The sequence below is a fragment of the Anabas testudineus genome, chromosome 14, assembly GCF_900324465.2.
Source record: "Anabas testudineus chromosome 14, fAnaTes1.2, whole genome shotgun sequence".
NCBI lineage: Eukaryota > Metazoa > Chordata > Actinopteri > Anabantiformes > Anabantidae > Anabas > Anabas testudineus.
In genome coordinates this window covers 18,451,724-18,478,630 of record NC_046623.1, presented here as the reverse complement: position 1 = coordinate 18,478,630, position 26,907 = coordinate 18,451,724, and the positions used below count along the sequence as shown (strand labels likewise).

Below are 26,907 nucleotides of genomic sequence, written 5' to 3'. Positions count from 1 at the left end.
GGGCTTCTCCGTTCTTTGTTTCATCCGTCACCAGCTCGAAGACGCACTGTGCTACTTCAGACGGTCTGAAAAAATGAGGTACAGTAACGTCAATGAACACACACACACACACACACACACACACACACAGTATGAATAATAGAAATGATCACAACAACGTCCTGTGACCAAGCACACAAAGACGGACTCACGTTAAAATCCCCAGAACTTCTACTAACTGCTGGGTTGCATCCTCCAGGTGCGAGAATTGTCCCAGTTTCAATGTGATGTTGTCCAGAAGCTCAGTTTGGACGAAACTTGGGCAAATGACATTGTACCGTATCCCGTAGCCGGAGGCGGCTGAAGCAGCCTAGTGAAAACACACACTTAGGTTTTATTAAGGATTTTAACTGTTGCACACATTTAAATACAGTTCTTAAAGCTGCATTGATCGATTGTTTTTTATCTCCATTGGCCTGATTACATGATATATTTAGTAATATTGACATTTACAAATCATTTAATAAATCTGACTGGAGGAGAGAAGTCAACTAATCAAACACACAGTTTACTGTTTAACTGACTCTAAACTCACCTTAAAACTTAAAAGTGAGTAAAATGCAGATTTATAACAAACCAAAAATGAAAACGTGACGTAATAAACATCTTGATCAATTTAACTTTAAATAGAATTAACTAGAGGGTCAACAGCAGCTCTCAGACTGTCAACAAATCTGATGATGTGTAAAACAGACGTGTCCTTTATCATAAGGAAAACGTCCTCACCGCCATAGCTCGAGTGAAGCCCACCACTCCGTGCTTGGTGGCTGTGTAGACGGGACAGCTTAGCAGAGGACCCAGACCTGAGGAACATGGGTTAAATCAGTGTCGATGTTAAATGTCACTGTAAGCTGGAGGTTAAATTCCTTTCTGCATGATCCCTTATTTCTATGTAACAGTCATGTTGTTCAAACCATCATGTTAAAACCTGTTGACACTTGCAGCATTTCTCTGAGCTGACACAGTGTACTACTACTAATACTACTACTACGACTACTACTACTACGACTACTACACAGGCAAGCAGCCAAGATATTTCCAAACCATAATAATTAGTGTTGCATTTAATAATGGAACATGATGAAATATGTATAACACGGTGGTTAAGTCCTTTCTGATTTTTACATACACAAACTGCACCTACACTCATTTCTTTATGAATACAAAGAAAGTGCTGTTTCCTGTTATTTAACAACCTGCAGTGCATCATGACCTTTACCTGCCATCGATGCTGTGTTGACGATGACTCCTCCTCGACCTCCCGTCAGCTTGTTCATGTGCTGCAGAGACGCGTACGTGCTTCTGATAACACCCAGCTACCACACAGAATGAACGTGCCTTTATTTAGGTGCCATTTGTGACAACAACAGATTTTTTCCGCCCATTAATATTTGCAGAGAGTCGTTTGTGTAACATTGTGCAATTTAACAGAAAACATAATGCAATGTTAAATTGTTAAGTTACTGACTCATTTTACCACAGAGACTGCAGAAAAGAAAAGAAAAGCTTTGTGTGGACGCTGGAAACACGATGTTCTGTGGTTTAGCTTCCCTTGTGGGAGTGGTGCAGCTGAGTACAAATAACAAAGGCATGATCACAAACAGATGTGCGTGTTGCTCTGCTCCTCACCAGGTTTATGGAGACGGTTTTCTCCCACTCGCCCTCGTTCAAGATGCCGGCGTTGTTGCACAGGATGTCGATCCCTCCAAAGGTTTCTACAGTTTTCTGAAAAGCAGCTTGACAACATGGAAACACAGTTAAGTTCCTTCTATGTTCCACTTGTGTTTTAATCAGTTTAAACCAAACATACTTAAACTCCACTGCTTTTCAAATCAATATTTTCCTGTTCACTGCAGAATTAATTAAATACGTAATCACACTTGTAAATCTAGACAAATCCTTTTTTTTGGACCAAACTCAAAACAAAACCTTAAACTTCTAAACTTTCATTTCAGTTTGAAGCCGTTTCATTTCAAACCTTTTAGATTTAAATTAATTTAGAATAAAGATGTGTGGGGCTCCTGGTGTCTGTGCAGACAAACTGTCTCCTTCCCCACATAATTTATACTACTTTATACTGATTTATACTACCTTATACTACCTTATACTACTTTATACTACTTTATACTGATTTATACTACTTTATACTGGTTTATACTACCTTATACTACCTTATACTACCTTATACTACTTTATACTACTTTATACTGATTTATACTACTTTATACTGGTTTATACTACCTTATACTACCTTATACTACCTTATACTACCTTATACTACTTTATACTGATTTATACTACCTTATACTACCTTATACTACCTTATACTACGTTATACTACTTTATACTGATTTATACTACTTTATACTGGTTTATACTACCTTATACTACCTTATACTACCTTATACTACTTTATACTGATTTATACTACCTTATACTACCTTATACTACTTTATACTACCTTATACTACGTTATACTACTTTATACTACCTTATACTGATTTATACTACCTTATACTACTTTATACTACCTTATACTACCTTATACTACTTTATACTACTTTATACTGATTTATACTACCTTATACTACCTTATACTACCTTATACTACTTTATACTACCTTATACTACCTTATACTACTTTATACTACCTTATACTGATTTATACTACCTTATACTACCTTATACTGATTTATACTACCTTATACTACTTTATACTACTTTATACTACCTTATACTGATTTATACTACCTTATACTACCTTATACTACCTTATACTACTTTATACTACCTTATACTGATTTATACTACCTTATACTACGTTATACTACTTTATACTGATTTATACTACCTTATACTACGTTATACTACCTTATACTACCTTATACTGATTTATACTACCTTATACTACCTTATACTACTTTATACTACTTTATACTACCTTATACTGATTTATACTACCTTATACTACCTTATACTACCTTATACTACTTTATACTACCTTATACTGATTTATACTACCTTATACTACGTTATACTACTTTATACTGATTTATACTACCTTATACTACGTTATACTACCTTATACTACCTTATACTGATTTATACTATCTTATACTGATTTATACTATCTTATACTGATTTATACTATCTTATACTATCAACCAGATCTAGGTTGAGTTAAGACCTGGTTTTATGTTTGAGGGTAGATCCAGATCTAGGTTAGGTTAGGACCTGGTTTTATGTTGGAGGGTAGAACCAGATCTAGGTTAGGTTAGGACCTGGTTTTATGTTGGAGGGTAGAACCAGATCTAGGTTAGGTTAGGACCTGGTTTTATGTTGGAGGGTAGAACCAGATCTAGGTTAAGGTTAGGACCTGGTTTTATGTTGGAGGGTAGAACCAGATCTAGGTTAAGGTTAGGACCTGGTTTTATGTTGGAGGGTAGAACCAGATCTAGGTTAAGGTTAGGACCTGGTTTTATGTTGGAGGGTAGAACCAGATCTAGGTTAAGGTTAGGACCTGGTTTTATGTTGGAGGGTAGAACCAGATCTAGGTTAGTTTAGGACCTGGTTTTATGTTGGAGGGTAGAACAACGATCTAGGTTAGGTAGGACCTGGTTTTAATGTTGGAGGGTAGAACCAGATCTAGGTTAAGGTTAGGACCTGGTTTTATGTTGGAGGGTAGAACCAATGATCTAGGTTAGTTAGGACCTGGGTTTATGTTGGAGGGGTAAGAACCAAATCTAGGTTAGGTTAGGACCTGGTTTATGTTGGAGGGTAGAACCAGATCTAGGTTAGGTTAGGACCTGGTTTTATGTTGGAGGGGATAGAACCAGAATCTAGGTTAGGGTTGGACCTGGTTTTTATGTGGAGGGTAGGAACCAGATCTAGTTAAGTAGGAACCTGGTTGTTATGTTGGAGGGTAGACCAGATCTAGGTTAGGTTAGGACCTGGTTTTATGTTGGAGGTAGAACCAGATCTAGGTGAGGTTAGGACCTGGTTTTATGTTGGAGGGTAGAACCAGATCTAGGTTAAGGTTAGGACCTTGTTTTATGTTGGAGGGTAGAACCAGATCTAAGTTAGGTTAGGACCTGGTTTTATGTTGGAGGGTAGAACCAGATCTAGGTTAGGTTAGGACCTGGTTTTATGTTGGAGGGTAGAACCAGATCTAGGTTAAGGTTAGGACCTGGTTTTATGTTGGAGGGTAGAACCAGATCTAGGTTAGGTTAGGACCTGGTTTTGTGTTGGAGGGTAGAACCAGATCTAGGTTAGGTTAGGACCTGGTTTTATGTTGGAGGGTAGAACCAGATCTAGGTTAGGTTAGGACCTGGTTTTATGTTGGAGGGTAGAACCAGATCTAGGTTAGGTTAGGACCTGGTTTTATGTTGGAGGGTAGAACCAGATCTAGGTTAAGGTTAGGACCTGGTTTTATGTTGGAGGGTAGAACCAGATCTAGGTTAGGTTAGGACCTGGTTTTATGTTGGAGGGTAGAACCAGATCTAGGTTAGGTTAGGACCTGGTTTTATGTTGGAGGGTAGAACCAGATCTAGGTTAAGGTTAGGACCTTGTTTTATGTTGGAGGGTAGAACCAGATCTAAGTTAGGTTAGGACCTGGTTTTATGTTGGAGGGTAGAACCAGATCTAGGTTAGGTTAGGACCTGGTTTTATGTTGGAGGGTAGAACCAGATCTAGGTTAAGGTTAGGACCTGGTTTTATGTTGGAGGGTAGAACCAGATCTAGGTTAGGTTAGGACCTGGTTTTGTGTTGGAGGGTAGAACCAGATCTAGGTTAAGGTTAGGACCTGGTTTTATGTTGGAGGGTAGAACCAGATCTAGGTTAGGTTAGGACCTGGTTTTATGTTGGAGGGTAGATCCAGATCTAGGTTAGTTTAGGACCTGGTTTTATGTTGGAGGGTAGAACCAGATCTAGGTTAGGTTAGGACCTGGTTTTATGTTGGAGGGTAGAACCAGATCTAGGTAAGGTTAGGACCTGGTTTTATGTTGGAGGGTAGATCCAGATCTAGGTTAGGTTAGGACCTGGTTTTATGTTGGAGGGTAGAACCAGATCTAGGTTAGGTTAGGACCTGGTTTTATGTTGGAGGGTAGAACCAGATCTAGGTTAGGTTAGGACCTGGTTTTGTGTTGGAGGGTAGAACCAGATCTAGGTTAGGTTAGGACCTGGTTTTATGTTGGAGGGTAGATCCAGATCTAGGTTAGTTTAGGACCTGGTTTTATGTTGGAGGGTAGAACCAGATCTAGGTTAGGTTAGGACCTGGTTTTATGTTGGAGGGTAGAACCAGATCTAGGTAAGGTTAGGACCTGGTTTTATGTTGGAGGGTAGAACCAGATCTAGGTTAGGTTAGGACCTGGTTTTATGTTGGAGGGTAGAACCAGATCTAGGTTAGGTTAGGACCTGGTTTTGTGTTGGAGGGTAGAACCAGATCTAGGTTAGGTTAGGACCTGGTTTTATGTTGGAGGGTAGAACCAGATCTAGGTTAAGGTTAGGACCTGGTTTTATGTTGGAGGGTAGAACCAGATCTAGGTTAGGTTAGGACCTGGTTTTATGTTGGAGGGTAGAACCAGATCTAGGTTAGGTTAGGACCTGGTTTTATGTTGGAGGGTAGAACCAGATCTAGGTTAAGGTTAGGACCTGGTTTTATGTTGGAGGGTAGAACCAGATCTAGGTTAAGGTTGACTTAATGGTTGAGGTTATGTAAAAAGTACAAACATGTGTTTTACCTTTGATCTGCTCCTCTGACTCGACATTACAACTCAGGAACAAAGTCCTGTCTTGTCCGTGTTGTTTTCTGAGGTCTTCCAATAAACTCTTTGCTGCAGTTTCATTGACATCCAGGAGGACTACCTGTACAGGTGAAAGACCATCAGAGAGACTGTACACACCTTTATTAGCCTAAAGCTAACACAGGTAATCTAACGAGCCCTGCAGCCAGACTTAATGGTTATATAAAGTGATTAATTGGGATCACTGGCGAAGCCGTAGTTGTTGAACTGAGACATAACTACTCTCTATTAGTTAAATTAGTTCTACCCACCCTGTCTCTCTCTCTCTCTCTCCCAGTTTGGAGACTCTTTGTGGAGCCTGCTGATGTGTGACAGCTACAGACATTTCATTTTAAATGAACTATGATCTGTTTTTGATTGATCAGAGTCAGACGACGTCTTAAAGCAAAACAAAAGTGTGACTGCACCAAAGCTGTGAAGCAGTGAACAGTCCGAGTTCACTACTGCTTTGAGAACAGTCCAATATATTTCACAGGTGAGTTGACGACCCCGCTTCCTGGAAACACTTCCTGAACATGTGCTAAACAGAACAATCACATCTCTATTTGAAGTTTCAGCGTGTAATTACTGAAATAGTTCAACTATAAAAAGATGAATGGAGCCTCTACGTATATTGAACCCGTGGGCCGGTGTTATGCCGAGTTTTTCATGCCTGCCGAGATCGATATCCCCCACTCTAATCAGGGAGGAGGATGCAGATCTCAGCAACTCCGAGTTGCCAAATATTGCACCCCCTCCCTTATTAACTGTAACACACGTTTTATCCATCTTTTAGATTATTTTAAGCTGACAGTGAAAATTCACATACACAAAAGGGTAACAAAGCACACTACAGATCTTTGCCCTATTAAAAATGGTACAGCAGATTAGAAGTGTTGTGGTTAATGAAGGTTTTCATTGTGGTTCGTTGAATGTATGAATGTTATCAATGTGTCATACTTTGTCAAGGCAAGTTTAATGTAATACAATATCTGCTAATAATGACAAGATGTGCAAACTTCGGTATAATTTGAGCCACTCACACTTTTGCGTACGTGAATTTTCACTGTCAACTTAAAATGATCTAAAATATGGACAAATGACAGCATTTTGTTATAACGTGTGTCACAGTTAATAAGGGAGGGGGTGCAATATTTGGCAACTCAGAGTTGCCGAGATCTTCATCCTCCTCCCTGATTAGAGTGGGGGATATCGATCTCGGCAGGCATGAAAAACTCGGCATAACACTGGTCCTGTTCAGCTTCTCTGCTTTTATCTGACATGTTTTTATTACAAGTGGGACAAGCTCAAAGATCATATCGTAATCTTTTCAGTCCATGACCCATGACCTCTTTATTATTTGTAAAGGTGTTGTAATGTACATGTAAACAGGCACTATTATTATTTTACAGTTAGTTTTCATACATTTTTTACTGTGTTATTATTTATATCTACTGTACTTTTTCATTTGTACTTTTCTGTCATTTATTTGTTATTTGTCCCTGTGATAATTATTGTATATTACTCTTAATAAGTGACATTAATCATCACCCAGGTCATTCCTAGACACTTTCTTCTAATAACCAGTATAAAAACTGTCCAGTTCTCCTCATTTCGACTGAGCATTATTATTTAATTCTAATTATTTCCACTAAATTATCACTTCCCCTTTCACTCTCCTGTTTTTTTCGCCACTTCCCTTTAACTTGTGAAGACTTCGACAGAAACCTTATTGATTATTAATAATTAGAAAGAAAAACTTTACCTTGGCCCCGTTTTGCAGCAGAATCTCCGTTATTGCTTTTCCTATTCCCATCGCTGCTCCGGTCACGACCGCGGTTTTACCGGTTAGAACCATTTTGAGCGTCTCGGAGGTTTAGAGACTGAAGGAAAGACCTGGACCCGAAGTAGACTGTCAGACTAACACCACCCACACTGACACAGACAGCCTGTCGAAACAAGCTGAGTTCAGGAATGTGTTGAAGAAGATGTGAAGCGACCTTTGAGTAGGAAACGTCAGCAAACGGAGGATTTTAACCTTTAGGCTCAGAGTTCAGTTCAAAAATCTCACGATTCGATATTTATTGGACTGGAAATCACATGTAAATCAACAAATAAATAAACTAATACACTTCCTGTTTCGACACAGCTCTCTCTTTAATTCGGCATTTGTGGCTTTAGCCAAATAAAAGCAATTAAATCAAACCGTGTGTTATTTACTAAAACTCACCACGTGTGTATTCTGGAGCAGGGCTGCCCTTAGTGACAGTTTAGATTAGTGGGTCATGTTTATACCGACTTTAAGAGTGTCTCATTACAGTTATGGGGACTTCTGAATAGTAATGTTCATTACTTGTATCTCTGATTATATTTATTTCAACCTAGAACTGACGTTTTTTTAAATGGAGTTTGGAGCGACCTTAAAAGACAAACGTTTCCTGGACACGTTTGTGTCTGTGACCACAAGATGGAGCCAGAGTGCTGTTACCTGATCATCACTAACACTCAGTGATTGATTTTCAAATGAGAAGTTAATAAACTTAAAATAATTTAAGAACTATACTGAAGTAACTTGAAGAGAACTCTATGTAAACTCTATAAAGTCTATAAAATGGACAAAACTTAATGGGGCACACAGTGAAACATGATAATAAATTAAATACAGGACCACAATACAACTTATTGTAATAAACTGCAGGTATAAGAGTAATATATTATAGTATCTAGTATATAGTATATTAATATTATTACTACTTTGTAGTACAAAATGTACTCCTCCAGTACCTCTATATACACGATCTTCTTTCCTTCAGTGCTGTTTCACATTCAGTGTGTGTACAGATTTATTCACTGAATGTGAATAAATCTGTACATGTGAGCGAGAGTGTACGTGTATTAAAAGGTTAACACGTGCACCACCCCACCTTCCACTGTAGTATGGGAACGTATGTGTTCAGGCCTAAACCTGACAAGTCTGTGCCTGCTGCTGTAGTGAACTCCTGTAAACGGTTCTGTCACAACCACAGGAAAAGTGCTCAGAACTAAGCCGACACACGACGTCCACGCTCAATACTTTTAATATGGTGTTGTTTTGTTCGAGGTTAGAGGTCAGGAGCAGGGTGTGGTTCTGTGAGTTTGCATCACTTTGGTTTGATGTAATAAGAACTACGTGTCTCTAACAGGATCACACTGGAGAAATGGGTAAATAGATTTTTGTGGGGAGGCTGTGGTCTTCACCCTGGAGCTGAGAAACACACAAACGTCAGTGTAGCTGCAGCAGGATGGGAAATTTTCACGCGTCATAAATGTGAGACGATGCCACAGATCTGTGGCATGAACGATAATATTCAGGGATCACCGTAAAGGTTTTTACTCCACTTCCTTCATCAGCTGTAGTTAATAGTTACTGTACAGATTCAGACTAATTATGTACGTTGAATTAAAAATTAACTGAATTATTATTAAGATAAAGAAGTTCACACAGTCCTCAGAGTGTATAAAGTAATTAAACATTAGCATCAGCTGCATCAGTCACTCTGAATGTGTTTTACTCTGCTGTGGACACATCTGCCCCTAGATGGAGTGTAGTGACTCTCTCACATCAGAGGCAGCAAATTAAAACACATGAACACAGAAACAGCTTGTCGTATGTTTACGTGAAGACTTTTAGTTCAGAACTTTGATGAACCTGGTTTTCTAGAATGTCTACTTATATTTCCTTCCAATTATACAATTTTAAGTAATATTAATGAATAAAAGAATGATAACTATCAGTACACTGCACAAACAGCTGCTTCATGGTCCAGTGCTGCTGTTTTCCATGAATTAATCTGCAATGAAACAATAATTATTTTACCAGAAAATTCCATTTAATACATAATAATACACAATTTTTGGACACATAGTTTGAAGTGTACATTTTAATTAAGGACATGTCAGAAAGACTTTATGAACCCTATGGCAAGTTTTTATATTTAATATTTATATATAATTTTATATTTACTTCTCTTTCAGTCTTAACTGTTTAGATGAGCTGCTGTGGGATCAATAAAGTTTGATAAAGAAACAAAACCATAAATTAAATTGTTTACATCCACTTCACATTATCAGCTGTAAGGGGAAAGTTAAACAGAAATACAGTTAAAATTGTCTCTAATAATATAGGACTAAGTCCTATAATAACAGGATTGTATTTGATTTTTCAGATACTTCCTGCTGTTTAAAGCAATTCAGTGCAGAAAGAAAATAACAGCTGCATTAGAAAATCGGAATTAAAACATAAAATCTTACATTTGAGGATTTGTTACACTTGTTGTTCAGTTTTTTCTTATTTAAGTGTAAAAAAAACAAACTTGAAAGCAGCAGTAGTCGCTTCATACAGAATCACAAATACGTTTATTGACAAGTAGGTTTCCACATGGAAGAAATGGAAAAAATAAGATGATGTACAAACTAAGCATCATAAATAAACAGGACAGAGAAGATACCAGAGGAACGACACACATCGCATGAATGTGGAACGGGGACGGGGAACGTGACCAACAGCAGTCAGGAAGAAGCTGCTTCCTAAAGGTTCTGTGTCTGAGATCTTGAAGAACATCAAGTAATTCCAGTCAGGAGCAGAAAGCACTTTAGAAACTCACACTTTGAGGATTTCAAGTCGTCCTCCTCCACTGCTGATGAGAGACAAACAGTGAGCTACAGTGTAGTTCGGAGACGGCTTGTGAAGTGGTTATGAAAAACGTCTCTCCATCTTACTCTGTGCACTCACAAACTGGCACCACAAAGCCCCCCCGAGCTTGTCTTGCTTACGGGGCAAATCCACCATTTAACAGCTTTCAACTGTGATTTGCTGACCAGCTGCTGACTTGTGTTTTCATCCCAGTGGCCCATTGCCTTTTGACTGGTGATTACGCTGCCAAAGAGCTCCAGAGAGCCGGACAATGCCAGAGAGCTTTACATGTCACCAGTGTCATCGGCCGCAAAGAATAGGACGCCGCCGCTGAATGAAATATCAGCCTGTTTACAGTGAGGGGCCACCGTGGGCAGGCAGAGGAGTGTGTGTGTGTCAATACCTACAGGAGAGTGTGAATACACAGGCTGTGGTATGTGCATGTGTGGAGATTATGTGGTTTGAGGGTGTGTGACGGATGCTACATCTTAGACAGAGGAGGGTGTGACAGTGACACGGCTCAAACATTCAGACGTGTTTGTGTGTCCCCAGAGGAAGAGAGATGGTTTCTTTTAGTTACACAAAAACAAACTCAACCCACACGACATGCACAACAGAAGATGTGTTGTCTGTCTTTAAAAACCACTGTGTTGTTCTAATTCAGAGTCTCCAGACACACAGGTGATAACAGAGGTCAGACATGTTGCTCAAGTCTGTAATTGTCTGTTTTAAAATGTGTCTTTTTCAATGTGCCCAAATCTAATTGGTTAATAACGGCACAAATTAACATCTGTTTCACGGTGTGACTCAGACAGACGTATCCCTCAGTGAGGAAACTCATCCGAACAGTAGCCAGGAAAGCACAAAAACAGAGGGAGACACAAAGAGAAGGATGCAGAATGGAGGGATTAGATTTTATTGTGACTATAGGTCAGACACCGATGTGTCATGAGCGACATAAACACCACTCTGAGACAAACAACTTTCAAAATATTCACCTGTTGAAACGTGATAATTAAAACAGGGACATTATATAAGTTTTATATTGGAGAGTTGAAATCCAGAAACTGGAAATCACTTCCCCAGAAGCTCCAATCCACCATGTCTTAACTCTGCATGTTGGTTAAAAAGCTTAAACGCTGCATGGTGCCAGGCGTTCAGGCACTGGAGTACCACAGGGATCTATGTTTGATCCTCTTTTCTAATTAGTAAACATCATTTGACAGTGTTATCATCGGCTCACTGCCACATTAATGATTCATGGCTCCTAATCTTTCCCATTCTATTACTGCAGTTCAGCACAGATCACAGTCGACCTCACTGAATTCTGGTGCGTCACCTTGTTTAAGTCTAATGTAGACAGAGGTCCTAGTGATCCCAGCCAGGGGATCTGAGCCATAAACACGGTTTAGTCAAACTTACAACAGCTATCATGTATCATTGTTGTACACACTAAAGGACTCTGTCCCTTCCTCTAAACAGCCTCTATGTTCCAGTCCAGTCCAGGGGAACTCCCAGGTGTTTGTACCCCTCTACCACCTCTACTTCCTCTCCGAGAATGGAGAGGACAGGCTATCAGCAGGACAGGCTGTTTTGTATTAAAGAGGAATCCAAACTAAGATCTTCACAGTGCTCAGCTTCTCCTGTTGCTGCTGTGATGTACAGGTGTACTCCAGGACAGAGTGTGGTTACAGGTGCAACAAGTGTCTGACCACATCCAGCCACACCTATCACACACACCGCTAATGGAGTAATAATGCTCACATGAAGTGGCCCAAATGAATGTTTTGCCATGAAGTGGCACTGATCACATGTTTTTCATGGACGTGTGAAAACAACATGGTTTTTTTCTTATCATATACGAATACTTTCATATGTGGTTCTGATTCATTCCTGATCTCGTGCTATGCAAACGTTTGGTGGTCACGTGATTAAAATGTGAGGAACCCTCTCCTTCAGCCTCTGGCTTCACAGCAGCCACAGGAGGGCGGCCAGTCTGGTCTTGTCCACCACACCCTATTCAGAGGGGGTTTATGGTCGTTATGTGTGAGGCAGGAGGAGGTTTATTCTCCTACAGGATGATCGACTTGTGTATTGTATTTTATTTCATTAAATGTTTTGTTATATATATTATGGTGTTTCATTTACCAGGACTAGCTGCATATTATTCGGTCTTCATATCTATACCTACTCTTAAGAAAACGCAGAGATGTTCTCTGCAGCCCACAGTGAGTGCCGCTGGGTCAGGTTAATAATAGCACGTCACATTTATAGAGATTAATATACTGTACAATAAAATCAGCTGTGCAGGCAGAGTGCCAGTACTAATGAGGGCTGTGTTTGTTTCCTGTCATACACCACCCACTGGAGTAGCACAGGTGTTGTAGAAGCTGCGTGAACATATGATAATTGTGAATTTAAATGGGAATTTAAATGTTTAATGGAAAACTCCACAGATTCTCCAACCAAGCCCATAATTAAAACACGTATGCAGCCATTTATAGCACACTGTGAGAAACTCCTGTATGTTCAGATTATAATCTGCATATTCAAGCTTTTAGTCATGAACACGAGGAATCCTGCAGTACATGTGAAGCCGCTGCAGCTCTAACACTGTGCGCTGCCCGTCACACCTGAATATTTCTCATACTCTACATCGATCCTGTGTCAGATCTTACTAATGACACAGACTACGGTCTTTCTCTTCTGCTGCTAGACCGCCTTCATTTACTGGACTCCTGTCTTTATTTAACAAATTCTTTATCTTTCTCTTCTGGGATTAAGACAGTTTATCTTATCTGATAAGTTGCACTGATCTTCTGTAAAACTGATCCAGTTTGCCCAGAGTGTGTTAAGGTGCCATGTTTGTTATTTAAAAAGCCCAATTTGCCTTCTGACGCTTTATTTTGTTCTCATGCTCTCATGTCTCCCACTGTCTCTATACTTAGTCACTAATGTTCTGCTGGACGCCTGAGGCACAGTAATATTTAGAACAGGTGAACGATGGCTGCAGGTGTATTTACCTGAACAAACCTCTGATGAGTTCGTTAAGGCCGAGTTAGAATCTGTCATTTGTCTCCTTCTCTGTTCATTCTTGTCATTTTAAATGTGTCTAAGTCTCCAAACTTAAATACTGCACATATCCAGTCCTACATACAGAGTGTAGTAGAACACTGTTCGTTTCTCCTCCAGTTCTCAAACACACACTTGACCTCCTGTGGCTATTATATAATCAACCACACACACACACACACACACACACACACACACATACTGAAAAAGACCTTTAAATGTTGAATGACGTGTGTGTAGCTCGAACAACCTATGTAGAAACGACACTAACATAAACTTGAAGTCTTTTTCTGTTTTGGTTAAATTATAAAGACTCATAATAAAACACGCTCCACACGTGCAGCGCAGCTCTGGACACGTGTGTTGTGCGTAAAGGGCAGCGAAGGGTTTATAGGAGCAACCCCCCCTTCACTGATTTCTGTAATAAAACAGCACAAAATGCGTGTGTGCTGGAGAAACAGGCGTCACATCGTGTTCACGGGGCTTTTAAACTGTTAGTTACAATAAAAACTTGTGTTTCAGGAAGAAATCTGATTAATTAAAGGCGAGTTGCGTTCAAATGCGAAGAAAGCTGAGCTCCACGACGCCTTCAGTGTTGTCGGAAAAATGGCTTTGTCTGTGCTGCGGTCCAAATAATCATTAGAATTAACCTTTGTTTTTACCCTCTCATTCTGATTCAAACTGAAAAGTTGATTGTTCTACCAATTACTGTCGCAAATCTAATAACAAAAATCTAAATATAATGATTTAATATCTGAGAATTTCAGCATTTAGAATAAGACACTCTTCAAACAGTTCCCCTTGAATTAATAGTTATATATACTATTATATATTATATATGTTATATAACTATAAAATAATAGTTATATGTACAAAACATGGAACCAGTTCTGTTTTGGTTATACAATAAACTTTATTAATTTACTCAAGTAGCTGCACTTCATTTACATTCTAGTTTATTTTATATTACGTCTTGATTTCTGATTTGAAATATTTTAGTTTTAGTCTATTCCATTTTGTTTGCATTTAAGAGATAATGGTGATTTCACATATTGAAGTTTTGGACGATATCATATCTCATTAAACTTTATATCAGAAAGTAAAGGTCAAATTAGTTAGGAGAATGTTTGCTGCTACAAAACTATAAACGTACACCGTGAATTTATTCTGTTATTTTACTTCTTCAGCAGCACAAACATTAAACTACTTTAGACTAATAAACTGATCCAACTGTTTGTTGTCTCTGACAGAGTTTCCAGACACGGACGCACTTGAAAGCATCGCAACGACCTGACCCACAAGCGCGCTCCCGGCTTTACGTTGCTACGCCCCCTTTACGCTGTACGTGCGCGCCCCCCGCATCGCGTGGTGTGGCCCGTCCATGTTGCTGCTGGTGTTGAGATCCGGTTTAATCCCGAGGCGTCGGACACGTTTTACTTTTACATCAATCTAATCCAGCGCGGATTATTCTGCGTCTCGGACCGAAGCTCGGTGGTCTGGGAGCGACCGAGGAGCGGCACTCTCCGCCGAACGACTTCACGGTTCCTAGATATTACAGGCGGACTCGGACCGGAGGAGGCGGACGGGTGCTGATCCTGAGGGGGGAAGAAAGACGGTGGTGGAGAAATGGCCACTCAGGTGGAGCCTCTCCTGCCCGGCAACCCGCTGGCCACAGCGGAGGAGCACGGCACAGTGATCCACGGTGAGCCGGAGGAGGGGGAGGGCGGCCGGGTCGACGGGGCCAAGCGGCAGTCGGGTGTCGCTGAGAAGGGGAGCAGCGGCGGCGGCGGCCCCGTGCAGGGAGGGACACCCGGGGCGGAGGAGCAGAGCTCCACACCGGCTGCAGAGGAGAGCAGAGGGGGCTGTGACAGCGAGGAGCCGCCAAACGAGGAGGGGGTTAAAACCGGCGGCAGCAGAAAGGAGTTTACCGAAGCTCCCCCACCCAAGGTGAACCCGTGGACCAGGAAAATGAACGCGGTGACCGTGGTCAGCGTGAACGGACAGGCACACCACGGTTGGTACCTTCTTGTGTTCGTTTTCTCACTGTCACGGTTGTGTGTCGGTGTCTGTCCGACCGGGGGGGGGGGGGTCACACGGGGGGGACCGAGCGGTTGTCACCGGGGTCAGCTCGCAGATATCGAACCACAGGAGCCGTGTCTGTGGTCGCCCTCTGGGGGCTCGGTGCTCCCTGCAGGCTGGATATATTTGGAGTCCCAGACCTCCACCCTCCCTCCTCCGGGTGAAAGCTATTCCTGGAGTTCAGGGTGGCAGAGTGGACCCATGGGGGGGCCGACTGCACAATGGATCACACCCATAAAGAGCTGAAACGGTCCACAATGGCTCTGATGACTTGTTCCATGCATGGATCCGTCAGTGATTCACCTTGACGCGCACGTTTGGTGTGATGAGGTCGTATTTGGTGAAGTCACTGTGTCCGTTTCCTTTATTCCCAGTTTGAAGCATTTAAAGTGGGAACTGTGGATCCAGCACAGACAGACAGACACGGTGCTGTGTCGGTTCTGCACAGGTCGTGTTGCAGCTGTTGTGAAACACTTCAGTGGACCCACTTCTGGTGTCAGTGGTTGTATTTATCCGTAGATGTGAGTTTCAGCAGAGTCACTGTTCATGCACAGACTTTACTGTTGGATGATTGAGGAGTTTTCATGTTTAGCTGCTTCATCACCACCTAGTCGGACAAATATGTAAATAGCCGCTTACTAGTTTGGTTTTGAGCCACATTTCACCACGCAGCCATGTCAGACATTAATGAGACATCCACCCATGTCTCACGTTGCGTTCATTTGCACAAAAAGCCAGCAGCATGGCTCTGGTAGCTGCTTAGCCGGCTAACAATAGCAGCACACGGGCTGATCCTGGCCTAGCGCGTCGTGGAGCCTTCTCCCATTCAGGTGCTAGCTTAGCTGCCAGGCTGCTCTTATCCGCTTCCAGTCGCCGTGTGTTGAACGTGTCACTCTTTTGAGCCTCTCCCAGACAGATTCCTGACACCAAAACTCCATCAGACATAAAACATCTGCTCGTTTAATCCTAAAAAGAAGCAGGTTTGTTATGAGACGTCACGTGTTCACTCCACGTGTTCCCCGAGAGAAAGGCATGGGCTAGCTAGCCTGCTAGCTCGCTAACTATCACACTGCACCAGATCCGTGCCGAGTCCAGAACCAGGCGTGGTGTGAAGTTGTCCTGTGTGAGGCAGTGTGGTTGTTTAGAGGTTATCAACACTGTTGTCATGTCGTGGACATGTTGTCAGCGCTAACCCGGCTCCTGTGTGTCTGTGACCGCTGCTAGCTACTGTTAGCATGTATGCTAGCAGGCAGAGTCATCATGGCTTCTACATGCTCGGACACAAACTGGGATAAAAACCACAGCTTCTCGTGCTGCACCGTTGCTGTTCTGATCGGAGGTGTCCCAGCTGATCACCTTTAAACATTATTCGGAGTGTTTGTCTCTTTGCTCTTTTAGTGCAACGTGGTTCATGTTTGTCAGCCATGTTTTTGCAGTCTCACACTCGGGTCATCATGATTGTGATCACAGCCCGTCAGCTATTTGTGTTGTCTTTTTGTTTGCTGTGCTGTTTGCATGCGTGACTAATGTAGATTTCAGGGTACAGGTTGTCCCTGAATCTGGATCAGTCCGGGTGGACTTGATGGGTGTTCTCCACAAGCTGTCACATCAGCAAGTAACGCTGGCTGGAAGCCAGAGGTTGAGATAAGCAAGCTGTAAATTCTCCTTATTATGTTGAATACAAAGACCAAACACTGTGTTTTACAGAGTCACATCTACAGTTTGTGTTTATGAAATGTGAGAAGTTCACAGATTTATTGTGTGTGTGTGTGTGTGTGTTCAGGCATTTTTAGTATCTTCATAAGGGTTGAACAACATAATTTGTTTCTCTATAAACTCAGTGAGTGGTGTTTTATTTCCCCTTTATATCTAGTGATCATGATCACTCGTCCTATTTGGCAGCTTGTTTGATTATTGTCCACTTCCTTTCATGACGATGCTCTCTGATGATTGAGAATCTGCAACATTAATAAAAACAAAAAATAACTGCAGCTTTGAAAACGATTTATTGTTCAGCCTTAACTCATTTTCAAAATACGGTGACGGTGGTCAAATGACACTGTTTCTGGGCTGCGTCTCATTACTAGTGCTCTTGATTAATCTGGAAAATTATTTTCCTCATCCCCTGTCGCTACTTTCTAAATTGCTAATTTAACATTAAAGTAAAACAGATGATTTAAATAAAATAACCAGTTTATCTAAAATAAGAAGCTCAAGATTGTTTGCTGCTTTTGGTTTATATACGTCTTAAATGATTAATTGTTTTTCTACCAGTTTAATTATGAAATCATGAATAAATCTGTTGATATCATGGTCTAAAAGGTGACTGAAATGTGGCAGCACAAAGCTGTTTTACCATTTTAACTTTTCAGGACATGATAGAATTAGAAAGCTGAAGTTTTCTTTTTAGTTGTTCAACCAGAAAGTAAACGGTTTAACCTTTTTAACAGGTCTCTAATCAGCCGTGTGTTCTCAGCGTGTCCTTGAACATGATCCAGGACTCCTGTCCTGGAAAAGAACCAGCTGAAATACTAGAAATGTATTTCCAAAGCCCAGATGGCTTAGTTGTAGGATCACAGTGGGAGGATGTTTCAGTGTGTGACTTTAATTTGTGGCAAGAGACGGGTGGATCTGGATTCAAAATAGGCAGCACATTTTCACAATCGCCTCAGACGTGCCACTACAGGCCGGTGTTACTGTTAATTATTGAGGAAACCACACAGAGTGACAAGCACTTCTTCATCTCGCTTCTCTTAGTCAATGCTGAGGTGCATTTTCACTTTTCAATATTTTTCCCCAAAGAAAAATGAGTTTCACACACAGAACTGAACATGAAAGTTAATTAATGATGTTAGTTATGTGATAAATATAACATAACCTTTATATAAAAGCATTAAGCCTGTGGCTCCGTGCATCGAACAGTTTGATTTCGTGAGAGATTAAGGATTTGTTCACTGTTAGTTGTGGCCTTTGATTCTTTGTCCAGAGGGGAGGAAGTCGGACTCACCATACTGAGGTTAGAGCGGACGTTGTTATTGGAAATGAACTGAGCCTTGAAATTGTTATCTTGACACAGATCAGTTCAAAGCCAACGATGTCATAGGCCACTGTTCATGTGTCTACTGTAGTGAAGAGAGTAAGGAATCAATACAGTGACTTCAGGAAACAGGACCACACAGTCATGTGTTCTTATGGTTAACCTGGTCCCAGTCCTGGCTTCAGCTATAACTAGTTATCTGCATGTTGTAACACTCCTGGAGTCTCCGGTTCCCCTCACACACAGTTTGCTCTCAGGAAACATGTTGGACTTGATGCACATCAACTTTGAGTGTAACTCATGTCTGAAATGTTCAAAACTACACGTTAGGTACATCCCAGTTAACCCACAGTAGGTATAGGTCACATTAAATGTTAACTTGAACTTTAGCTAATGTTTACAGAAGTAAAGTGTTTAAGGAGCTGCATGGACTGCTGTTAGCTTCAGCTACTTCAACATGCAGACGCTTTAGTTGTAGCACATTCCAGTATACTGAGTTAAACCTGATATAAGTGATCAGATAGTCTAGTGCACAAAATTAACTCTTTAACTGCCAGCAAAATGCACCCGCAGTGGCTGAACAAGTCCGTTTCCCATCCTGCTGGGGCACCTGTCGCTGCTAGCTCACTGTAAACCTGTGTTCAGACTGAAAATAGCAACACGTCCAAAGAAAAAATGCAAAGGGCAGCGCTTGTGAGTCGCTGTAGTTTGTGGTGTGAAGATGAAGCACGAGTCCAGTCCAGTACAATGTTCATTTCAGAGATCTCGGCCGCAATAATTGGCTGTAAACCTGTAAATGGTAGAAAGTTTGAGCCAGAATCAGCTTGTTGTGCTGGACAGCCCTGTATTTTAGTTTTCTTTAGTCATCAGAAGTAAAATCCTGCTGCATCATCACAAAGTTTTCTCAGTAACCTTGAATGATTATATTTGTAAAAGCATTAAGATTGAATTTTAGGTTAGATGTATATTTAGTCTTTTATTTTTTATAAATGTGTCATTCTATAATGGAGTTAAACATTAATAGATCATTGTTTGGAACTGCAAACATTTTAACTGCGTGCTGGTAGTAATGAAATTTTACTCGGTTGTTGTTTAGCTCATTTATTAAGTACACAGTCACAACACTTTAATTTAGTATAAAGTTGTTCATGGTCCTTAAACTGGAGACCCAAACCTGGTCTCTACCTTGGATGTGTTCTGGAGACATGGATCAGAGATTAGATGCTTCTTCTTGACTTTTGATTTGCCGTGTGTAGCAGTAGACCGGCTGCATGGGCAGAAAGGAGCTTTTTTTTTTTTTTTTAACCCCGCTGGGGGAAGTTGAATTTAATAAAAACACAGTGGAAATGAACCTTGTTGGCCTTTTGAAGGCCTCTTCGTGTTGGTTTCAGTTTTAGTCTGACTTTGCACAGAATTGTTTTAAACAAGAGGAGGCTTCTCTTCTTTCATCCAGTCACTCCACTGCATTAGAAACCATGTTTTGCTTTTACCTGGCAAAGAAATCAGCCTTCTCCAGGGGACATCTGCCTGGAGAAAACCGGTTTCTCTGATCTCTCCACTCCGACTACAGAAGCTAGGTTTCTTGTTGGTCTCGAACTCAGTTTTCTGGAGGAGAACGTTTATATCGTAAGTGCATGTTAACTCTCAGAGTAATACAGACCAAACGTGTGATCCAAAACATGTGACATACATGGGCTCAGAGTGCTGGTCTTTACATGGATCCAAAGGGGAAAAATTCAGTGTTGCAAATCATAAAAAAACCACATTAGAAAAGAACAGCACACTGTGTAAAGAGTCCACTGATAGAAGATTTTTCCAGTTAAAAAAGTTTAAATACACGTTGTAAAGCCTGTTTGTGCAACAGCTCCTCTGGCTGTTTGACCTCCTTTCTCTTAAGGCCCACCTTTCCCAGCCCACTCTGTTCTGATTGGCCAGCTTGTGGAAGTCTTCCTGTGGATAGAGCTAAGCTGAAAACAGGGGTTCTCACACAACTGTTGTAACTCATGGAGCAACCATCGGCATTATAACGCAGTTCATTTCATGTAAATTAGATGGATGATGAGGAAAAAGTGCAGCGTGTGTTGTCTGTGGATGTTTAATGATTTCTGTTGAGGCGACACTACAGCTCCTTCTTCCGTGTTTGTTGAGCACACAGTGATCAACACTTAAATATGTTTTGATCCTTAATGACTGAGAATTATATCCTGGCCGGTTCTGGATATTTGCAGCTGATTATTGACGCTTTTTTTTTTTTTTTTTTTTGCTTCAAGTTCTGTATTTTTCGTCTTATTTCAAGTTTTGGTGATTGTTCCACACAAAAGCATGCGGCTGAGATAAGAATGTAGAAATGTTCTACAGATCATGTTCTCATGTACACAGTATTCAGTTTGCAGTATCAGCAGTACGGCCTTTATTTAAAGTGTCTTTTTGTCTTCTGTTCTAAAGAATGCAGACTGACGTGTGATGCTGTCCTGCAGCTGAGGTGTGACCCTCAGTTGAAAAAATCAGGATCAACCTAAAGAACTGTTGCGTTAATACATGTTAATGTAGGTTCGGCACCATGAATTAGCATCTCTTTACCATACATAGGGATGGTAAGAACATTTAACACTTGCAAATGCAGTCCTGTGTGTGTGAAACTCGAGGTAAACAGACTGTTCCTCTCTGCTTTACACACGACTTTCAGCTAGTTTCTAAACTGAAACAGCTTTCAGTTGTCATAAACTTCAGGTAGGGAGTTGTTTCACACCACACTTGGAATAATTTGGAAACATTAGTTTGGAAATCAGAAAAGAAATTGAGACATGGCTTATGATACGCTTTAATGTAGTTGTAGAAGAAGATATATACAGATCAAACACTGTTACTCCACTTGTGTCCTAAGCCTCCACCTTCTGTCATCAGACACCTCCGGGCTGTTTGTAGTCGGGATTCACAAGGTGTCAGAAACCGGCCTCAAACCTAGAAGGAGGGTTGACGTGTGTGAGAAGCGGAGCTGCTGCTGCTGCTTGTGAATGTGTGTTGACTGCGTTTATGTGAGCTCAGCTCAGCTGACTCGTCACCCTGTGGACGTAAGGCTGTGTCTTCTAGTCTGATTTGTTTTTCTGACACATTTAACACTTGAACCAAAATCACTGATGAAATTAAGCAGTTTTACAGCCCCTAATGTTTGACTTGGAGCTCAGTCTGATAGCAAAGGTCAGTGCTAAACTAAGTATCAGTCTGGTTCCCCCTGCTCCACCTCACACACCCACTCGGCACACACTCTGTCAGCTGTTTCAGACGAGCTCTAGTCTTACACCGTCCAGCTCCTGTTGCATTATCTGTCTCAGGCTTGTGTCTGGACTCGCAGATAGTGGCAGATCTCACAGTGAAGACTCGGCGGGGCAGACGTTTGCTCAGGGTGTGGACCGTTTGCATCAAGGATGTGTCCAGTTAGTGGTGTGTAAAGATGTGACAAGCGGCTTCAGATTAGTTGTTAATTGTGCAACAAGTTTTAGTCAAACAGCAAAAAATAAGTTGACAAATTTGTTGAGCAGTGTTTTCAAAGAGCAGCTGGGGAAGGAATTTTATTTAAAATCAAATTTAAAAACATGTCAAGTTATTTTTAAATGTCGAAACCTGTCTGAACCAGATGTTTGTGTTGTGACAAGACGTTTTCTAACCAGCAAAAAGCTGCTGCGTCAACTTCTACATGTATGTTTAGCTGGTCGAGTCGTGCTGCTCCACTGGGTCTTAATAAAGCTGTATGCTTCCTCCTCATCCATCCCCTACAAAAGGAGGCCACACCGTGACTTCTCGTGAGTTTCCCCACCCATGGGGGAAATACTTTAAAAAAGAAATTTGAATCTAAACAATAAACATCTTGTTTAAAAATGTACCTTCTTCCTGCAGAAGTTAAAGTCATTAATGTCAGACATCACAGAAGGACTGGAGGAAATCTCCCAGCAACACGCTCAGATCACAGAAACAATCTGAAATTCAATTTAAGGCTCAACTGAGAATTTGTTTAGAGGTAACAGCATTAATGGTGAGTTCAGGTGAGCCTTGTAAAAACCAGTCACTCCCCTGTTAAATGACTTTGTGTGTGTGTGTGTGTGTGTGTGTGTGTGTGTGTGTGTGTGTGTGTGTGTGTGTGTGTGTGTGTGTGTGTGACTGCAGCTCAGTGAACACAGGGAGACGCCTTGCAGCCCTCTGCTGTCTGAGCCTTTTATTCTGCAAGAGCTGATGTCACCACACTGATCATGTGACACTGGGGAGAGTATTTGACTGTGTGTGTGTGTGTGTGTGTGTGTGTGTGTGAGAGTGTGTGTGAGAGAGAGTGTGAGTCAGTCATTCTGCCGGCGTACGCTACGGCTGCAGTTTCCTCCATATTTGGTTCCTGTAGACGGGCTTCCCTCCTCTGTCGTCATTCTGCTGTTCATGTAAGACCATCATAGTACCAGCAGCTAGTAGATAAACGTGTAGATGAAGTTTCTCACCTGTTTACTTCAGATTTTGTTGAAATGATCGTTGCAGTGATAGTTACACCTTCTTAACCAGTTTCTGTTTCACTACAGGTCTTAAAACGTCTTAAAGCTGAATAAACTGAAACTGAATTCAGTTCCTATAGAATAAAACTAGAAGATGAAACTCTAAAGCTTCATTTTAAAGTTATTAAAGCTGTACTGAAACTTTTTAATGTTTTTTTTTTTTTTTTAACCAAGTTCATGTGAATAAGTCTCTGGACCCCTGACTGTGCCTGGAAGGCCTGTTCTGTAATGTATACAAGGGTCCAGCTCACATCCATGTAGTCCTTAAAATATTAGAAATTACTATTATGCACAGCTGAGAAATGCAGACAAGTGTGATTAGGTAAAAGACAAACGATTAAAGGACTTCATAAATAGCTACAGTTTCCGTCATTCTGACTGTGAAAAAGTTTGCAGGACAGGTCACCAGTTATTAAATTGAATTTAGTGAACACTGCAGAAACCTTTGTAATAACTAAAAATAAGACATGGTCGAGTTGAGCTCTGGCACCGTTTGTCCTCTTTCATCCAGTATATGTGTAAAATATGGGTTTCTTTGTCAGAACTTGGCCTCTGTGTGTGTTTAGTGGAAAACTGTCCCATGAGGAAGTTGTCAGGGTGCTGTGTTCTTGTTCTCTTTAACCTGCCACAGTTACTGGAAATCCCAGAATCCAACATTTGTCTAAATATGTATAACATTCAAACATGATTTCACTTCACAATGATGTTACCATATATGTGGACTCACCACAGCCAACAAAAAGTCCCAAGCATCTGGCTGAGGACTGGTTCGGTTTCCCAACTCTACCACTGTGTTTATCTAAGGCTGCAGAGCAGACGTGGCACAAGGTTTATTTATAGGTTCTAGTGGAACCCTGTGGGCTTTGGAGCAGGTATTGCCACTGGTGCATGTTGCAGCACCCATGGGAATGTGTCTCTGGACTCCACCTGAGGTGTGAGCACTGTTGGGAGTTTCTGAGAAAAAGATAGAGGCTCAGTGTTGGTTGAGGTGTTGAAATTAGAGATAATGGTAAGTGGGAAGAAGCAGAATACAAATCCATGCATCTGCTGTTTGTGTTTATTTTGAACATGTAGAATCAGATATTGACACTGCAGAGATGAATGAATTGAACCAAATATACTGAAGGAGCAGAGGGAGACATGATGGTTAATGTAAAGTTGTGGGGGTTGGTGGTGGCAGTGCCTAATCTTAATGGTGGCCTCTGGCAATCTGTTGTGCACAGCAACAACTGCCTCTGAGAGCAGTGGACATATACAGAGAGGAAACGCTGAGCGGGGAGGAAATAACAGAGAGGAGACTCTGACGATGGACCTCGGTGAGAAAAGTCTAAATAATATGAACATTTGTCGGTAAAGTGATGATTGTGGAAAAGCAGTGTTTCTAGTTTTCTGCTGGCCTTTGTTAAGACGGACTGAGGGCTGGGGAGCAGCTTTTTACAGTGATTTCTAATACTCAGAGTTCATCTTTGGCTGTAATGATCTTAAGGTAAGCAGCAGATGTTTGGCAAATGGAGCGTTATAGGGACTATGGACTGAAATTAATGGGAGGTGCTGTGTTTATTCACTCTGTGTTAAAATCTGCAGGAACAAGGTCTAAACTGAAGACGAGATCATTTAAATCAGAAAGAATTATCATTTCTTACCTAAAATTGCATTTTAAATGGAGGGCTGGTGCCACCCCTGGACACTCCACCAAAATGACGTAGTATTGTTTGGGATAAAAATGTTGTCCCTGTTCAACCTTTTCTGCAGTTCAGCGTCATCTAATGAGGCACGGCGTTTGCCAATTTAAGAAACTGTCAGTAGTTGGTGAGACACAGTCGAACACTGACGTTTCAGGACATGTCTTTGCTGACTTGTTAGTAGTCAAACGATAAAACTGACCTCAGTTTCATATTACAGTTTATCCAAAACACTAGTTCTGCATATTAAGTGCTTCCCAGATAGAAAAGTGCAACTTACAAGAATAGAAAGTTGTAGCTTTTAAATAATCCTGTAGTTGGACTGGAATAAACGCTTACACAGCTCCAGCTATTCATAAATTGATTGGAGTTTCTCAGAATTGATCATAGGGGAAAACATTTATGATAAAAATACAGAGATGTATTGTTTATTGCTCCTTTAGTTTTAGTTTATCTGACCAAATGCCAGGGTTTATTGTAAATCTTATTTTGTGTACATGTTGACAGGTTCCCTCCTGTTCCCCTGCAGAGCTGCTAATATAGAAAACCTTTTTGTTTCCAGTGTATCAGGATTTCAGACTCTTATTGATCTTATTTGCTGATTAGTTAGTAATTCAGAGCAGCTGATGAAATGATTCCTCTTGTTCATTCAGATCAAACAGAATCCTTTGCGTGTGTCAGCCTCTGTAACACACACCTGATCTGTCCTTGAGTTGTAGAGAAAATAAAACTTATCAGTGATCTTGTACAGTTGAGCACATAATTCTTAGATAGCAGCCAGCCTTGGTTCCTGCCTGTCGAGTGGAGCTGTTTTCAAGGACCTTTCATGCTCTTAGCCCCACGTTGTTGAAATAATCCCATGCATGAATGATAAGAAGTTAAGCTTCACATTCAATTCATCAGTTTTCATTGAAAAACATTTCTACTAAAGAACAGAGAGGTGGGGAGATGCAACGTGCTACAGGAAAACTGCAGTAAATCATTAATTGTGGTGTCTTGTTTGAATTCTGCACTGAATGACTGCCTGCCTGAGGAGCAGCACAAGTCCTGGTCCTGGGGGGGGCACTCCTCCGACCTTAAACAATCATCTGATATGCTCCGAACACTGAGGAGTCCTGTGAGCGATGCCTACATTCCTGTAGTGGAGAAGTTGTAGCACATGGCTCAGCTGACCAGGACGACGAGGCCGAGCTCGACAAACCCTCTGTTCATCACTGAACAACTTCTGATTGTCCACCGGTCTCTGTGATTGATAAACTGATAGATTCAGTTTGAGGACGCAGAACCAGCTTTAATTCACACCGTTGTTTTGTGTTGGTCTCAGTTTCCCAGATGCCTGAAGAGGCTTTAGCGGTGCTTTTACAGTCCTGCACAGACCATGATGATGATAATTAGTTCTTATATAAAAATCAGTTTAACACAGAATTTATTTCCCACTGCACTGAAACATTGTAGGATCATTAAGGCTGTTACAGTTGATCCTCAGCTGATACTATTAGGTTCACATGGTCATTATACTGAGGTGAGCTAGCTTCATAAAAATGTACGACTGATATTACAAGTTAAACAAAACTGAATACAGACCCCACTAAGCTAGGGGTCAGCAAGGTACCAGCACAAAAACACACTTTGGCAAAAAACTCCTTAAATTTATGATTCATGACCCCAAACTGGAAAATATTCAGATATCATTTTAGTCAATCTCACACAATCCCAATCCTAGTAAAAAAAGCTTATCTGAGTGGAAATGTTAAAGAATATTTAACCCCTGCAGCGTGTTTAAGAGCCGCTCTGGAATTCCTCTGTCACAATGACGCGGCAGACTAAGTCCATAAACTCATCATTTATCCCAACTCCTGTGTTTTCAGAGACATTTTAAAGAAGCTTCAGGGGAAATCGGTGCAGTGGAAAGGTTGTGGCAGTAGAGACCTGACGGATGCACAGTAAATCAGTGTTTGGCCGTTCAACATGCTCTGTCGCACCATCAGCAGCTGAAATCGGATAAGAATTAATA

At 41.1% G+C, this 26,907-nt stretch overlaps 2 protein-coding genes and 1 long non-coding RNA gene across 8 annotated transcripts in view; 2 read left to right on the top strand and 1 right to left on the bottom strand.

Moving 5' to 3' along the window:
* LOC113169966 overlaps window positions 1-6,508 on the top strand; it is a 6,518-nt gene extending 10 nt beyond the window's left edge. The window contains exons 1-3 of the long non-coding RNA XR_003299612.1: window positions 1-78; window positions 1,672-1,795; window positions 6,118-6,508. The exon at window positions 1-78 is cut by the window's left edge and continues 10 nt beyond it. This is a non-coding gene — a long non-coding RNA (uncharacterized LOC113169966). The remainder of the gene's footprint in view (window positions 79-1,671; window positions 1,796-6,117) is intronic.
* Window positions 1-7,924, bottom strand: part of LOC113169965 (15-hydroxyprostaglandin dehydrogenase [NAD(+)]-like) — an 8,087-nt gene extending 163 nt beyond the window's left edge. Inside the window, exons 1-7 of the mRNA XM_026371775.1 lie at window positions 7,585-7,924; window positions 5,778-5,901; window positions 1,669-1,775; window positions 1,259-1,355; window positions 766-842; window positions 192-349; window positions 1-65 (exon numbers count right to left, since the gene is read on the bottom strand). The exon at window positions 1-65 is cut by the window's left edge and continues 163 nt beyond it. Coding sequence (XP_026227560.1) covers window positions 1-65; window positions 192-349; window positions 766-842; window positions 1,259-1,355; window positions 1,669-1,775; window positions 5,778-5,901; window positions 7,585-7,677 — 721 coding nt within the window. The 5' untranslated portion in view covers window positions 7,678-7,924. The remainder of the gene's footprint in view (window positions 66-191; window positions 350-765; window positions 843-1,258; window positions 1,356-1,668; window positions 1,776-5,777; window positions 5,902-7,584) is intronic.
* Window positions 7,925-14,859: 6,935 nt separating this feature from the next.
* Window positions 14,860-26,907, top strand: part of larp1 (La ribonucleoprotein 1, translational regulator) — a 34,872-nt gene continuing 22,824 nt past the window's right edge. For 3 of the 6 annotated variants that reach the window (XM_026371770.1, XM_026371768.1, XM_026371766.1), the window contains exon 1: window positions 14,861-15,577. In XM_026371770.1, the coding sequence (XP_026227555.1) occupies window positions 15,190-15,577 (388 nt within the window). In that variant the 5' untranslated portion in view covers window positions 14,861-15,189. Of the gene's footprint in view, window positions 15,578-23,019; window positions 23,104-26,907 lie in introns of those variants that run through there. The other 3 variants (XM_026371769.1, XM_026371767.1, XM_026371771.1) reach the window with 3 other exon arrangements.